Source organism: Talaromyces stipitatus, genomic scaffold (assembly GCF_000003125.1).
Source record: "Talaromyces stipitatus ATCC 10500 scf_1105507295549 genomic scaffold, whole genome shotgun sequence".
Classification (NCBI taxonomy): Eukaryota; Fungi; Ascomycota; class Eurotiomycetes; order Eurotiales; family Trichocomaceae; genus Talaromyces; species Talaromyces stipitatus.
In genome coordinates this window covers 739260-753800 of record NW_002990117.1, presented here as the reverse complement: position 1 = coordinate 753800, position 14541 = coordinate 739260, and the positions used below count along the sequence as shown (strand labels likewise).

Below are 14541 nucleotides of genomic sequence, written 5' to 3'. Positions count from 1 at the left end.
AGCGAGCAGTCAGTCCTATATAAGAAGACCACCGCCACACTTCAGCTCAGCCTCTTTTCTGTCATCTCAATTCTTGATTGACTTTGCATTGACACATAGCTTATCGCAGTCATATATTTATTCAGTCATACTGTCGCCCGGTTTTGCTTATATTACTCTGCTTTGTCTCCCGATTATTATTTTCTTCCGTTGAATACTTGCTCGCTTTGGAGCCGCTCTATATAGTACGCAGAATCACTTCCCGTGCAGCCTTACTTGGGAATGCATTGACTATTGGATTCTTGAGCGGGCGTACTCCTGCTTCGATCTGCACAGCCTGCCCCCAGTCGCGGGAAGCTGTCCATTCGCGACGCAGTAGCCAGCGCTAGGTCCGATCCCATCAACACGAGTGGTTATTTTCCCCCGCTACAGAACTGAAGGCACAAAAGGGAAGGCCCCTTTCTCTTCTTATATATACTTCCGAGTCATGGCCACCCAGGATCAGCTTAATCCACTCTCGGCATTTGTCCAACAAGCCTTTGAAGATCCCTATCTCTCAGGCCCTTCTGATCTGGAAGAGTTTGGTCTCGAACAGCAGCATCATACGCCAAGTGCTTCGTCTGCTGATCCGCCTAGTCGCTTATCGTCGTTATCGCCTGCTGATCAGAAATTATCGAACGATACGTCAATGCATAATTTCGACTTTAATGACTCTTCGTTCGATGATTCCAGGTATCTTGACTTTGACGAACCAGGATCCACTGATCCTCTTTTCTTCAACAACGACATGCTATCCGGGGAGGATGGACAGGTCTCGGCTTTTCCAAATGCAGATACTTATAAGAGCGAGTACCAAGAGAACGAGAGCCAGAACTTGTTGAATCATATTGGTGGTAATTCTAATTCTGCTGATACTACTGGACAACGCCAACCACAGCCCTCAAGGTTGGCCATTCCAGACGCTGCTCTTGACAACTCTCATGGACATAACCGTTCAAGGTCGGCACCATCGCTTAGTCCTATAGTGAAAATATCCCAGGTTCACCGAGGTGACTCTCCCACAAGAGAGGACGACGGATGGAGCCCACGCAAGAACAAGCGCTCGTCAGCTCACTTGTCTGCCGCGGATGATTCCATAGAGGACAGCGAAGAACTGGATCCAGAGGAAGAGTCGGGTAATGGCGAACGGAGCTTGTCGCCTTCTCGAGCCGAAGATGGTTCATGGATTCCGGATGCATCAACTGGTCATGGAGGCGTCGACCCCTACGCTCGTAATGATGAAATCGGCCCTAGCCCGAAAGATCTAGAGGAGCAACGTCAGCGTGCTGAGAAAGAAGTCGATATCCGTATATGGTCAGCCTCGGTATCTGTCGCGAATAGTGAAGCAGGCGATGAACCTAGCTCAGGGCCGCGTGGCAGAATCCGATCCGTCAGCGCCGTTGGGACACGACAGGATTACTTCAACCTGACCAGGCCTGACGACTCCCGCATTCCGGGACCCGGTCGACTCATACACGAACTAGACCCGGGAAGCGATTTTGAGACTTCCTCTAACGTATCGCATGCCGACTCACGCGACGGGCTACCCACTCTGGCGTACACACCAGAAGAGAATCAGCTTGCCGAACAACTCAATCGATCTTATCCATGGAAAGATCCACCTCAGTATTCGTTTCCACTGGCAATAAGGACTCAACCAGAGTCCTCGCGATCTGCAATGCAACTATACGAGGAAATGGCCAAAGAAATGGACAAGGTTTCTCGGGTTGGTACTTGGGGCTCGCGAAGGCTTAATGACGCCGAAGTCGACAGTTTCTTGAAATCAGATAGCTTCTTCAAGAATCTGTCTCTCAACAAAGCGGCTATACGCAAACTTTTACCCAAGCGAAGTAGCAGTTCTTTGAAAGATAAGAAACGACATTCTCGTCAGCCAAGCTTTGAACCAGAACCGTCCGATCCACCCCCCCAGAAGAAGGAATCAGGTATAGCTGCTAAGCTTTCGCGCCGGCCGAGCCTCAATCGCCACAAGTCATCCACTCACATCATGGCAGCTGCCATCGCTGGTACAATGGCAGCCAGTATTGGAAGCCATAACTCTCTCTCAGCAAGATCACCTGTGAGCCCTGGCGGGGGGACACTCAGTCCAGTGGCGCCTTGGATGGGTAAGAGAATGAGAAGCAAGAGTGAAGGTTCGGGACCAGTGCCGCCACTCGCACAACTTACCATACCGAACCTAGAACAACGGCAGGGAGCGGTACAACGACAGCCCTCTCCATTGATTGAGTCTCGGGCATCTGTAGGGTTGGATGGCGACGACGAAGAAGATGACGAGTCCCCTGACGACAAGGGAATCTTCATGGACCTAGCACCCTCTTCGCAGCAGATTGTACCAACATTGGAAGGCTTCAAACACCAGATTTCTCTCTTGGATCCACGACTTGAGCCGGCTCTACTACAACGTTTTGCCACGGAACAATTACGTCGTTACAAGAAGCTGATTGATGAGCTGGATAGGCATGCAAGATCAGTGGAAGCTGGGCACTGTGAGGCTAGCGAGAGATGCTTTGCATTGGGTGGCCGTGCCAAATTACTTCCTCCTCGAGCAAATGCCAAAGACCCTAGCGCTACGTATTGCCAGTTTCAGATTCCAGGCCATGAAAATAGTGATGATGACGATGAGTTTGACGATGAGAATAACCAATCTCTTGAGAACTCTGTTATCCCTGCCGTGTTTGCTGAGGGTATCCGGATACCTCCAGTCAAGCGGTTGCCCGCGGAATTTGAATGCTCGTTGTGTTTCAAGGTGAAAAAGATACAAAAGCCATCTGACTGGACGAAGCACATCTATGAGGATATATATCCATTTACTTGCACATTCCCTGAGTGTACGAGTGAACCAAAGTCATTCAAGCGCAAGGCCGACTGGGTACGCCACGAAACTGAGCGACACCGGCACCTGGAATGGTGGGCATGTAGCATGCACAACTGTGGACACAAATGCTTCCGAAAGAACAATTTTGTGCAACATTTACATCGAGAACATAGGTTTCCTGACCCTACTGCGAAAAAGAGCAAGGGCTCGGCGGCTAGTGGAAGTGGTAATACTGCTGCAGACGAGAGAGAGATCGCCAAAATGTGGAAACTGGTAGAAGAATGCCACCATGAGACGCAAAAGAGACCCGAGGAAGAGCCATGCCGGTTTTGCGGCAACGTTTGCAAGGACTGGAGGAAACTGATGGTGCATCTAGCGCGACACATGGAACGAATTGCCCTGCCTGTGCTACGACTTGCTGAAGAACACGCTTCATCGACCAATAATAAAACGATGAATATGTACGAGATTGCGCCAGCCCCGGCGCCTTCTATATCATACAGTTCCGTGGAAGAACCGAGCCTAAGTCTGAATACGGATATTATGACCAGACTCGGCAACCCCAACATCTCTGATAATAGTATCAGCAGTCCTATGATGATGCAGTACGATACTACTACTCAGCAAGCGCCACCTCACATGTTGTCCCCGACGATCAATATAGATATTTCTCCATCAGGCACGACATATCCACCAGCATCAGTCACATCATCCTATCTACAACCCCACTATACACCGGTCCACCGAAATTCCATGTCCTATCCGCCGCCAGCGCCCAACATGAATGTGATGGCAATCAGACAACCGACCACCATGTCAGCCGCGAACAGCAGTAATATCGGTCCAGCCATATTCCAGCAACAGCGACAACAGCAACTACATGTTTCAACAATCGGACTAGCCGGCCCCCAAGAGCCGCTTTATCAATCTCCACAAGACACATGTTTCAATCCTGACGACTATCTACCTACAACCACTACTTCCGCTGGAAACTACACATCCGCGCCTATGGTTACTTATACAATGACAACATCACCAGAAACAATGACGAGTAATGCAACGTACATGTCAAGAGCGCCAATTGCAGCAGCGGCGGCGGCACAAATGCAAGATAACGGTCATACGTATCCGCCTGCTACGTATCATTATCAATGACCCCACGGTTTGGATCATTGGATTATTGATGATAATTTATGTATTATGTCTGGATACCCTGTCTCTTCTCCCATATTTATTATTGGCTTTTTTTGCTTTTTCCCTGTTCTCATACGTCTCGTTTTTGTCTTTTGGTGTATAGAATTGTTATAATATATAATATATTGTATACGCTATATCATGGCTATGAGGAAATGATTCTTGATAACCTCTTGATTTTCTTATATACGGACTAGAGATTAAAGGCAATTGGGCATCCATCGTGCAAATCCTGAGTGCATATCAAAATCTCGGTGTATACATACCATCAGCCTTGTACCTCTTGTTGAAGGCATTGCCCTTATTCCAGATAACATATTTGCTGAGTAGATCCCACACACAAAGTTCAGGCTGAAAGTACCTTTCCCTGCTTTAGTCCGACCTGGCGGTGTACATTATTCTTTGCTTATTGGGATAATAATTCGACATATGCAGGGTGTCGGTACCTATCACAACATTAGGTGATACTATGTAGTGTTGGGTACAGCCTTGTGCAATATACATGCTGCATGGTTCAATAGGGGCGCCTAACGTGTCCAAAGCACTCTGTTCGTCATTGCATGGAGACCCTGGATTTGAGGCAAATTCCATCCTGGTCAGCTTCGTCTCTGTAGAGGCTCAAGCCATAGATATAAAAGGATGACTAGCTCCCGGGGGATATTCTTGGATATTAACCGTTGCATCCTCGAATATATTTCGCACCTTATGTTTCACAAAGAGTCATGAGCAAATTATTGCTCTCTTCTAGCGTCAATACCCAGGCGATGCAGTAGTCAGCATGTTTTCTGTTGGTGCCGCCGTGCATGCGCTAAGGGTGAAATTTACCCTTAGCCTCCGTGGGTCTCAGGGATACTGGGTGTTCTTCTCAGCAATTTTTGTTATCCGACCAATTAATATCATCCCATAAATTTGGCTTGTGACCTATGTGATTCACTGTTCACCCCACATACATGGCTTAAATAGGAAGGTCAGTGGCGATGCGATGTAGTTCTCGGCTTCATATTCAAGCCACGAGAATGATATCAAATCATCCTCGTCTTGGAAATGAGCAGGCTTTCCTTGCCGCCAATGCCGTCACGACTGTCACTGGTTCCAATGCTTCATCTTATTCTTATATGCTCGGTTCGGTAGGGACCCCTAGAAGAAAGAATACGTAATCGTGATCTGTATCAAGGAAAGGATATATGGACAATTCTCTCGGAAGATTTCCCTTCTTTGTTTACTCACGTAGCACGATGGCATCCAGCTGAAAGCTCAAAAGTGACACGTATCCGAATTGTCTTGCTTACCTCAGCTTCAATATCAGCTCTTATCCATGCCATTTCTTCTATCCCTCTCCCCCTGGCCTCAAGAACAGTTTTCGCCGTAAGCGTCTGGTGGAAATGGTTGGTCAAATCGAAAGCAGACTGATATAAACGGTGCACAATGTACAAGGAACGACAGGAGGCAGGACTCGATGCTGGCATCGAAACTTACCGAAACTATGAATTCGAGCATATAGGCCTTCAGTTCAGAAGACCTGACCTAGACAACGATAAGGGTCTATTCCCTGAATTCAACGTTCCCATCAGCTCCGGATATGTTTTCGGTCCCGTCAATCTTCCGGGTTTTTCAGATTCGTGGAACCCACTTCAAATAGAACATCCACCAATTCACGAGTCGAGAACTTATCCGTCCTCCGATGTCTATCCCCTCATAAAACGACCGAATACGTGGCCTCGTGTATACTCGGATTCGGGGTATGGGAGTCAATACAACGGAGACACACGGTCATCGATGAGTCTCCCGAGTAGTTTAGATACAAGGACTGAGGTATCACCTGATGACTGCCATACATATATCAAGAGCGTGACGGAACCAAGGCAACCTAGGACAGAATCAATCGAGGAGAATCAGCTGAGATGCACTCAATGCCCTTGGACAGGAAAGCTTCCATCCGAAATGAGGTTCAGTTTGCTTCTCCCAGTTTTATATAATCATTTCTGAAGGTGGTGGTTTAATTGACTTCGACTCGCCTAGGAAACACCTCGCACGACATCGAAAAAGCCATTTATGCGAAGAAAATCACTGCGGTAGAAGATTCGGTAGCTTGAACGATCTCGAAAGACACCGAAAGTCGGTTCACAATAAAAGCCCTCAATGTGGACCAAAGGAAATGTACAAGTGTTTTGGTCGGAATTGTAGGCATCCTGAGAAAGAGTGGCCGCGACTGGATAATTTCAAAGCCCATCTTCGACGCCAGCATGATGATCAAAATGTAGAAGACTTGGTCTCACAGTATGCCCACATCCCCTGATAGCAGGAAATATATTGGCTGATGGAGGCATAGGTCACGATTGTGGTATGAAAAGCGAAAGATTGAAGAAGAAGAGAAAAAGGAGAAATTGATTACGGAAGGTCCAGCCTCAGGCATCGAAGTGACTCCAAGGAAGGAGGCAACTCAATCTAACGTCGACACTTTGAAAACTCCCAGTCCTCTTGATAACGACGATAGTCTCAAGACTATCACACCATTTAAGATGTTACTGAGCTCGGGTCCTCATAATTCGGGAGATTACTTCGATGGTAGGCTAAAAGATTTGACACTCAATCCAATCGGGCATTCACAAAGCTTCCCTGGGAATATTTCTCCTGAAAACCTACAAACGCCGAATGACTCCTTCCCCAGTACACTTAAAACAGGCAGCTCATCACCTGTTCAGGCTGATATGAAACTGCCAAGCTTGCCTGATGTACTGGGAGATATTAGCTCGCAAGGACGCAATGATCTGGTATTTAGAAAGAGACCAGAGAGTACCCCTGAGAAACGCACTTTACCAGGTGTGGAATCCTTTGATCCTGGAGTAATGTCTGAGAAGGCTTTTGCTATAGCAGCCAAGTTGCAAAATGAGATGCATTGTCTCTCTCATGAAGAAAGAAAGGTAATAGCGTCAATCATAAATTTAGAAAAGACGCAAGAGAGGTCAAAAGAGGAGGACAGTTTTAGCAAAAGAGTTGACACACGTGAAGAACCGAGTCAAAGCGCAAAAGTAGTCTCCAAGAAAGAGGGTTTTACGTGCCAAACGTGCCAGAAGTCTTTCAGTCGACCGTCTACACTAAGGTACATCAGCCATCCTTTCTCTGTTGACTTGAGAATAAACCCTAACTTACCAGTTGACAGAAAGCACCAAAAGAGACATGAAAAGCCTTATGGATGCACATTTACGGGATGTTATAGCAGTTTTGGCAGTAAATCCGACTGGAAACGACATGAGAGCATGCAGCACTGCCACACGCAATCCTTCCGCTGTTCCTTGCCTCGTGACAAACACGACGAATGTGCGAGGGTATTTCTTCGTGAACAAGAATTTCTCAAACATTTGGATATCGTCCACCATGGTCCTGGGCGTATGAAGAAACTACAACAGCTTGCTGATGGCCGTATCGGAGCCAACGACGCGGAATCAAAGTTCACTTACTGGTGTGGATTCTGTAAAGTGATCAAAATCGTGGAGAAGACCGGGGTAGAAGCTCTAAAAGAGCGTTTCGACCACATAGATTCACATTTTCAGAAAGGGGGAAATATCAAGAGATGGGTTCCAGCCAAGGGCCACACCGAAAAAGGGGCTCAAAAGAAGCGGGATAAGAGTCGAACGAAAGAAAGCAAAAGGACAATTACAAATCTAGAAGAGGATTCTCAGCGGCTCTATGATAATGGACACGATGATTGGGAGCTCAGCACCTACGAACAATGTCCGTCCAGCGAAGACGAGACTTTTACCGAGGTTGAGCCACGTGCTGAGAGCTATAGTATCAAGAATAAATTCCAGAAAAGCGAGTCTAACCAGACAGCCAAGGAGTTAAGAATCGTACACTGCGTGAGTGATGATCAGCTATAATTCCTCCCTCTTTTCGTATGTATGACAGCTCGCTGATTGGCCGCAGTGCCAGTGTTTGGATGGACCTCAGATGTTCATTAGCGAAAGCTGCCAGGGCTGTCAACATCATTTCTGCCCTGAATGCCGTCTTTAGATCTCGAGGTAATGTTTCTCCTCCAGCTCATAGCATCGGAGCGGAGAGTAGAGTCAAAAGTTTGGTCTACCGAACAGTGAGGTGTCGATATAACTTTATCATCCATGGACGTATATAAAATAACATTCAAGATCTCCGAAGCCCTGTACTAGTTACACGACAACGGTGCTGGCTGAGACAACCACATTTATAAAAGCATCCGAATTCTTACATTTTAAAATATAGATGCATTCCAAGGTTCCTACATGAAAGAGGCTCCCGTCCAAATTGTGGCCATCAGAAATATGAATTATATCCTGACTTTTACCTCACGAGCTGAAAATCAAATCCTAAAGCCTTCGAAAAGGGCTGCCATCCATCTTCAGTCGAGCTACAAGAACAAACACAGTAGATACAAGCGCAGTCCCAGCAGCATAAAAGATGGCCGGTTTATACGGCCCAATAGTTTTCGCCTGATTAGCTCCTGTGGCCTGGATCAAAAATCCAGCAATCGGAGCACCAAGAAAGTCACCCACGGACCATCCAGTGACAGCCATCCCAATCCCAACTGCTGCTTGACCTGGTCCCAAGAATCTGCCCACTGCCGTAGGCATCGTGACGAAAAATGCACCATTCGCTAGGCCGTTCAAAGCGGCAAAGAGGAGCAGTAGTGCCAGTGTCGAAGAGACTGGCCAGATTGCAAACATAGTGACTGAATTCAACACCATTGCGAAAAGCAGGGTATTCGTAGAACCGAATCTATCACATGCTATACCTGACACAAGACGCCCCAGTGCCATGCACGCACTGAAACAGGCCACAACCCCAGCCGCAGTTGACCCGCTCAGACCTAGAGATTAGGCAACATACGGCAGAAAGAATGCTGGCACATAAAGCGGGAATACACCAATTGCGCCAGCTGCAAATAAACAGGAAAAGGGCAGGCGCCTGAAAGTTGATAAATCAATCGAAGGTCCGTAGTAACTCGGTGCTCGCTCTTTGATCAACAATGCCGCTGGCACACCACTTGCCAACGACATCAAGCCCATGATGTGGAATGTCCAGGAAATTTCTACTCTTTCGATAAGCAGCTGGACTACGATCACCATGATCGTGGCTCCAATGCCTCCGCCTAGTTTCACTAGACCATTCGCTGTTCCCAGTCGAGTGCTGAACCATTGAACCGGTAGGCTGTTTGACATGGTATACATGAGTGCTCCACCCAGACCATACAGCACCCCAGAGACGAACAGACCACCAAGACTATTCACAGCGAGGCCACCAACTATATTACTAGCTCCAAAGAGCAGCGTCCCAATCAATACAGCCCATCGTGCTCCAATCAGGCGCGAAAGCCGGATACACACAAGACCCAAGGAAACAGTCAATACAAGGCCAAGTGAACCGACAAAAGTCAAAGTGCTAGTCGGAATTGTTTTCAGGGTGGTTTGTATCAGGCTACTCTGAAATATACCCCATGATCCGGCCCAGGCATTAACCCAGGAGGTCTGGATGAAGCAGGCAAAGACTATCGTCCAGCCGTAGCCGCCATCGGGGATTGCATCTACTGGCGGATGAGCAGAGGACGCCGGGGCGAATGCGTCATTTCCGGCTTGATTGTTTATTATGGTCGTGGTCGATTCTGGGATGGCTTGCAGGACGATGTTTTCTTGCCGGATTTCCATGTCATTAATGAGACTTGGTTGGTTCCGTGTTAAATCCGATGTCAGATTTAACAACGCTCAATTGAAATCTGTTCCAGAAACACTTTCACTTGATTCCCAGGAAGATAGAGCCTGCTAATATGATGCACTTGCAATTCCAAATCTTATATACGAGTCATTCACAGCGGGGACTACATCAGGCTTAGTGTGCATTAACATATAGATAAGGCGTGAAATCATGAGGCTAAATAAGACCATTTTTGCATGCTAATTTAACACCATTATATAATTGAAATACAGACAGCAATAACTAACTAGTATCTTTCAAGCAACCATGAGAGATCCGCCGAGGTATTTGTATTGCCCATTCAAGGGCATTCATATCGTGGACTAGTGCTTTCGACCTTAAATACAACCAATAACACGACTACTTCGCCTAATGAGAAATTCGTAAATCATGAAGCGCCAGGTACGTGATGGTCATTTCCATAAAGCTATTCACATAAGAACACAATATCTACAGTTTCGACTGCTCAGGCTCCCCAATCAAATCCAAAAACGCCTCATGAACCTGATCCGTCAAATCACTAGCCTGCAAACTTCTCCCCTTAGTCTCAAAAGCCCGTCTCGAGCAATCCCTCGTAATTGCACTTCCGGCATAGGCCGCTAAAAGGAGGGTTGTCGTAGGGGACATTTTTGTATCCTTATTCTCTAGTTCGGCTTGCACTTCGTCCTTGCTTTGTGCTGGGGTTTTATTTGAGGATTTCTCGCCTGTGTCCCATAGACCATCGTGGTATGCTGCGCGCCAGGCCATTAGTGTTCCAAGTGAACCGGTTAAGGTATCGCCCTGTCCACCACTTCTCTTCAATCCACCTCGGAGATCGGATATGATACTCGTGACACCATTAGAAATCACATCCTTAGACCCCTTCTGAATGATAGTAACTCCACCCAAGGCCTGGGAAAGCTTCTCGCACGCTTCTGACGCCTTGCTCAATTCCTTCTCATCATCCTGGTCCTTTGCAGTAGGTACCTGCACACCAAGAGCTTTCGCCAATCTACCAAACTCAACAACATTAGGGGTGAGAATGCATTCCTTATACCCCTTGACAAGATCCGGTTTCTCAATGACAAGCATCAATCCGTCAGCATCAAGGACAAAAGGCACTGATTTATTGCGTGCTTCTTTCATGATTTCTATCACGACTTTCTGAGTGACGCCGTCTCGGCCCAGGCCGGGTCCGATGACGAGCACGTGTAGACGTGGTAGCATGTCAAGAATGGGGCTGGCCAGAGATGCTAGATCTTTGGCGTCTGGTCCTGAGACTGATACAGTGCTGGGTAGAATGGGGTGGACCATTAGATTTGGTGAATATGCTTTTATTACCTGCGTACGTTAGAAGGCCACAAAATACGACAAACAGCTAATTACATACCGGTGCAGCTGATCTCTCGCAGATGACGTGACTCTGTAACATGTCAGATCAATTCATCTGAGGTGGTCAGAGGAGGACTCACCATATCGCAGCCTATATCTCGTCAGCATCAAGCCAGTATCATCAAGAAGAAGACACATACCTAACCTCGCAGAAGCCATTGCCGAAAAGTACGGTGCCCCCGTATAACTACCACAAATTCAGTATCCCATTCCATACAGTGGGACGAAAAAGTTTCCGCACCCCTGGCTATTGTACACTTGCCGAGGGGGGGTGCGGAAACATTTTTCGTGGTACTGTATATAAAATCAAAGTACAGGGTAGAGATGTACGTACTCAGCGCTCCCACCAATGACCGCAACACGACCCAATTGACCTTCAGACTGGTTAGCATCAATCACCATATTTAAATGAGGAGACATATACCTTTATGAAACTTTTCCAGCATCGGGGGAACCATTGTCCTCACCCGCGCAAGCAGGGTAGTGGACGGTGTCGTGATATGTATCGGCTTTACAGGCTCCATCTTACTTCCTCTAACTGCTTGTCCTGTGATTGCACTTATTCGAAAAGGCATTCGCTATTTTGTTGTTATTGTCTCAGGATGTTTGAATGTAGTCGAGGTGAGAACAAGCTTGTCTGATATCAGAGGATAGTGGGGCTATTGACAGTCGTGTGATGTCACCAGCAATATTTACCCTTAATGCTACTACTCAGGATATAGAATCTAGCAAGTCTGTATATCATATTATCTGATCGCTAACTGCTCGACTAGGTGAATTGCATAAATAAAAGCCTCCTCTAAACAGCACAGACCCGCTGAAATGCAATAATGATATGAAAAAGATAGGTATCTGATGCAGTATATCCTTTGCCGACGCCATGAACCGCAGGAAAGGATCAATGAGTAGAAAAAATAAATAAATAGAAAAAGAACACGTATCGCCATCCTCTGGAATAATCTCATCGCTTCGCCCTTGCCAACGCAGTCAGCTTCTGCCTTCTTTCCATCTTCGCCCGCTTTGCTTCCGCCTCCCTCCGTATATCCTCTTCGTCTTCTTTCTGAGCAGCACGAAGAGCGGCGATTTCTTCTTTCTCCATGTCTCCATACCCAGCTTCCATGTCTGAAGATTCATCGGAGTAATAATCGTCGTAATCGTCGTAAAAATCTCCTTCATCTTCCTCATCTGTACCTAGATATTCATCACGGCGAGGAGCCCGTCGCCGATCCGCATCCTTGTGTCTCGCAGGCAAGTTTGCCGTTCCCTTGTATGAAGGTTGGGCTGAACGCGCAGTTCCTTTGTAAGCGTTCTCCTCGGGCTCTCGCTTCTTAGCGGAGGCATCGAAACCAGGCTTTCCATCAACTCTCTTTGCATTAGGAGCCGGACTGACACCGTGTCGTTTCCCTGGGCGGGCCGCTTCCTTCCCTTTGGCGATCGCCTCCATGCGTCTTTTCATTTCTGTCTTGCTGATTTTTTCTTTTGGTAGAGCCGCTTGATGCTTCAACACGCCGACCTTGGGAGCCTCCTTTTGAACCGCTTTGGCTTTGGCCATCAAATCTGCAAATGATCCTTTTGGAGGTGGCTTCGCGGGTGCGGCCGGCGGGGTAGGCTTCTTCGCAACTGCCGGACGAGCGGCAGGCAACGGCGCTTTGGGTCGCGCCTTCACATCGCTACCATTTGCACTACCATTTGATGTGGACGATGGTTTCTCCAGTCGTCGAAGAGAATCCTCGGCTTTTCGTTTGATGCCCGCCGAGGTATTACTGCTGGTCGGTCTGGTAGATACAGGCGCTGAAGGTGTTAGCTTTCTGGGTTCAGATTTGTCGGGTGTTGGTCGCGGGGTTATTGGCGGGAGTGATGTTGGAGTTCCAGTCTCTATAGACGAGAGAACCGAACTGAGGAACTAGATGTTGTCAATATGAGTTGGCAAACCGAATCACAAGTACATACACTCATTATGATATGCTGTAGATATGTGCCTGACCTGAAACAAATCTGCGGAGTCTGTGTGTTTCTGAAGTGATATGATGTTTGTCTTTGTCTAACGCCACCAGGTACCGAGAGCGAACTTCATGATGTTTGATTGATCGTCAAATGATGATTTGAAAGACCCACTAAGGGGCGCAGATGTGAAATTGGCTCGAAAGTCAAAAGTCAAGTATCCGAACTGATCGAAAAGTCGTACGATGCCGTGGGAGTTGTCTAGGTGAGAGAGGAAAGTCTCGTTGATAAAGCAAAGTGACCTTTCTAGAACGTTGGTCACGTGAGAAACATCGAGTTCTGATTTGGAAGGCGGTAAACATAACCAGCCACACTTGCAGACTCGCTTACGGCAAGTCACCAGCCACAGGCCAATGGGGCTGCCGCACTTTTTCTTTTGTGGACAAACTCTTCCATCTCGATCTTCTATCACGATCATCTCACTCAACAACCTCGAACTCGACGTTTCAGTCTCCGCCCAACTTGCGGTTAAATCGATTGACTCTCCTGTTCGTTAATAAACGCATCAACTGTATGTCTTTACCTTCTTGACGGAAGTTTCGTGCATTCCTAAAGTGCAATCTTACTGATACGGAACTTTCTTCTACAGAAACCACATTCAAAATGAAGCACTTAGCGGCCTACCTCCTCCTCGGCCTTGCCGGTAACACCTCTCCTTCTGCCGAAGACATCAAGGGCGTCCTTGAGTCCGTTGGTATCGATGCCGATGAGGAACGTCTCGAGAAGCTCCTTTCCGAGCTCGAGGGCAAGGACATCCAGGAGGTTAGTCAATCTTCTATCTGGATATTATAAATTAGCAGCTAACAAGACTGCACAGTTGATTGCTGAGGGTTCTACCAAGCTCGCCTCCGTCCCCACCGGTGGTGCTGGTGGTGCTCCTGCTGCTGGTGGTGCCGCCGCTGGTGGTGCTGCTGCCGCCGAGGAGAAGGCCGAAGAAAAGGAAGAGGAGAAGGAAGAGTCCGACGAGGACATGGGATTCGGTCTTTTCGACTAAATGCAACAACCTCGAAAATGTATGCGAACCGAGACCAAAAACAAAAAGGGAAGGGAATGGCATTCTGGAGACTAAAGGCTATGTTTATGGACGACTTCAAGTGTTTATGGCGGAGTTTATTCTTTTCATACAATTTACATCTACCGTGATGCAGTTACGAATATGCATGTATGTCGAACGGCCATAGTCTGAATCCAGATGTCACAGTCTTCAGTAATTGGATTTTACAAGTACACTCGACGTAAATTGATTTAAGAGCATAATGACACCAGAAATACAGCTATAAAATTAATAGTCAAAGCTATCAGACAATGCTCTCTCCGTAATTGAATTCAGCAGTCCGTAGATGTATGTGTCCCAAAAAGGCTAGCGTCAGGGCTAGGGCTCATAACCTAAAGCGGTCGCTTAG

At 47.3% G+C, this 14541-nt stretch overlaps 6 protein-coding genes across 7 annotated transcripts, besides 1 other annotated feature; 3 read left to right on the top strand and 3 right to left on the bottom strand.

Annotated features, from left to right (window-relative positions):
• Positions 1-466: 466 nt before the first annotated feature.
• On the top strand, positions 467-4221 carry TSTA_011530 (C2H2 finger domain protein, putative; the record flags this gene model as incomplete). Its single annotated transcript, XM_002483233.1, has 1 exon — positions 467-4221. The coding sequence occupies one exon, from the start codon at positions 467-469 to the stop codon at positions 4004-4006; it is 3540 nt and encodes a 1179-aa protein (XP_002483278.1). The 3' UTR covers positions 4007-4221.
• Positions 4222-5470: 1249 nt separating this feature from the next.
• Positions 5471-8409, top strand: TSTA_011520 (C2H2 finger domain protein, putative; the record flags this gene model as incomplete). Of its 2 annotated transcripts, XM_002483232.1 has the most annotated exons (5): positions 5471-5991; positions 6065-6322; positions 6375-7145; positions 7206-7902; positions 7970-8409. In XM_002483232.1, the coding sequence occupies 5 exons, from the start codon at positions 5471-5473 to the stop codon at positions 8054-8056; spliced, it is 2334 nt and encodes a 777-aa protein (XP_002483277.1). In that variant the 3' UTR covers positions 8057-8409. The 2 variants fall into 2 exon arrangements, with proteins under 2 accessions (XP_002483277.1, XP_002483276.1); XM_002483231.1 differs by having other exon boundaries at positions 7206-8409.
• TSTA_011510 (monocarboxylate permease, putative) lies at positions 8386-9720 on the bottom strand (the record flags this gene model as incomplete). Its single annotated transcript, XM_002483230.1, has 2 exons — positions 8386-8794; positions 8906-9720. The coding sequence occupies 2 exons, from the start codon at positions 9718-9720 to the stop codon at positions 8386-8388; spliced, it is 1224 nt and encodes a 407-aa protein (XP_002483275.1).
• Positions 9721-10154: 434 nt separating this feature from the next.
• Positions 10155-11755, bottom strand: TSTA_011500 (YjeF domain protein). Its single transcript, XM_002483229.1, has 6 exons — positions 11562-11755; positions 11472-11511; positions 11278-11324; positions 11218-11228; positions 11136-11168; positions 10155-11086 (listed from the first exon to the last, which is right to left on the bottom strand). The coding sequence occupies exons 1-6, from the start codon at positions 11710-11712 to the stop codon at positions 10217-10219; spliced, it is 1152 nt and encodes a 383-aa protein (XP_002483274.1). The 5' UTR covers positions 11713-11755; the 3' UTR covers positions 10155-10216.
• A 343-nt stretch (positions 11756-12098) lies between these two features.
• On the bottom strand, positions 12099-13093 carry TSTA_011490 (uncharacterized protein; the record flags this gene model as incomplete). The annotated part of the gene is made up of 2 exons (XM_002483228.1): positions 12099-13040; positions 13088-13093. The coding sequence occupies 2 exons, from the start codon at positions 13091-13093 to the stop codon at positions 12099-12101; spliced, it is 948 nt and encodes a 315-aa protein (XP_002483273.1).
• Positions 13094-13538: 445 nt separating this feature from the next.
• Positions 13539-14416, top strand: TSTA_011480 (60S acidic ribosomal protein P2). Its single transcript, XM_002483227.1, has 3 exons — positions 13539-13649; positions 13728-13900; positions 13956-14416. Exons 2-3 carry the CDS (start codon positions 13742-13744, stop codon positions 14130-14132), a joined length of 336 nt encoding a protein of 111 aa, XP_002483272.1. The 5' UTR covers positions 13539-13649; positions 13728-13741; the 3' UTR covers positions 14133-14416.
• Positions 14003-14056: a microsatellite.
• Positions 14417-14541: the final 125 nt, after the last annotated feature.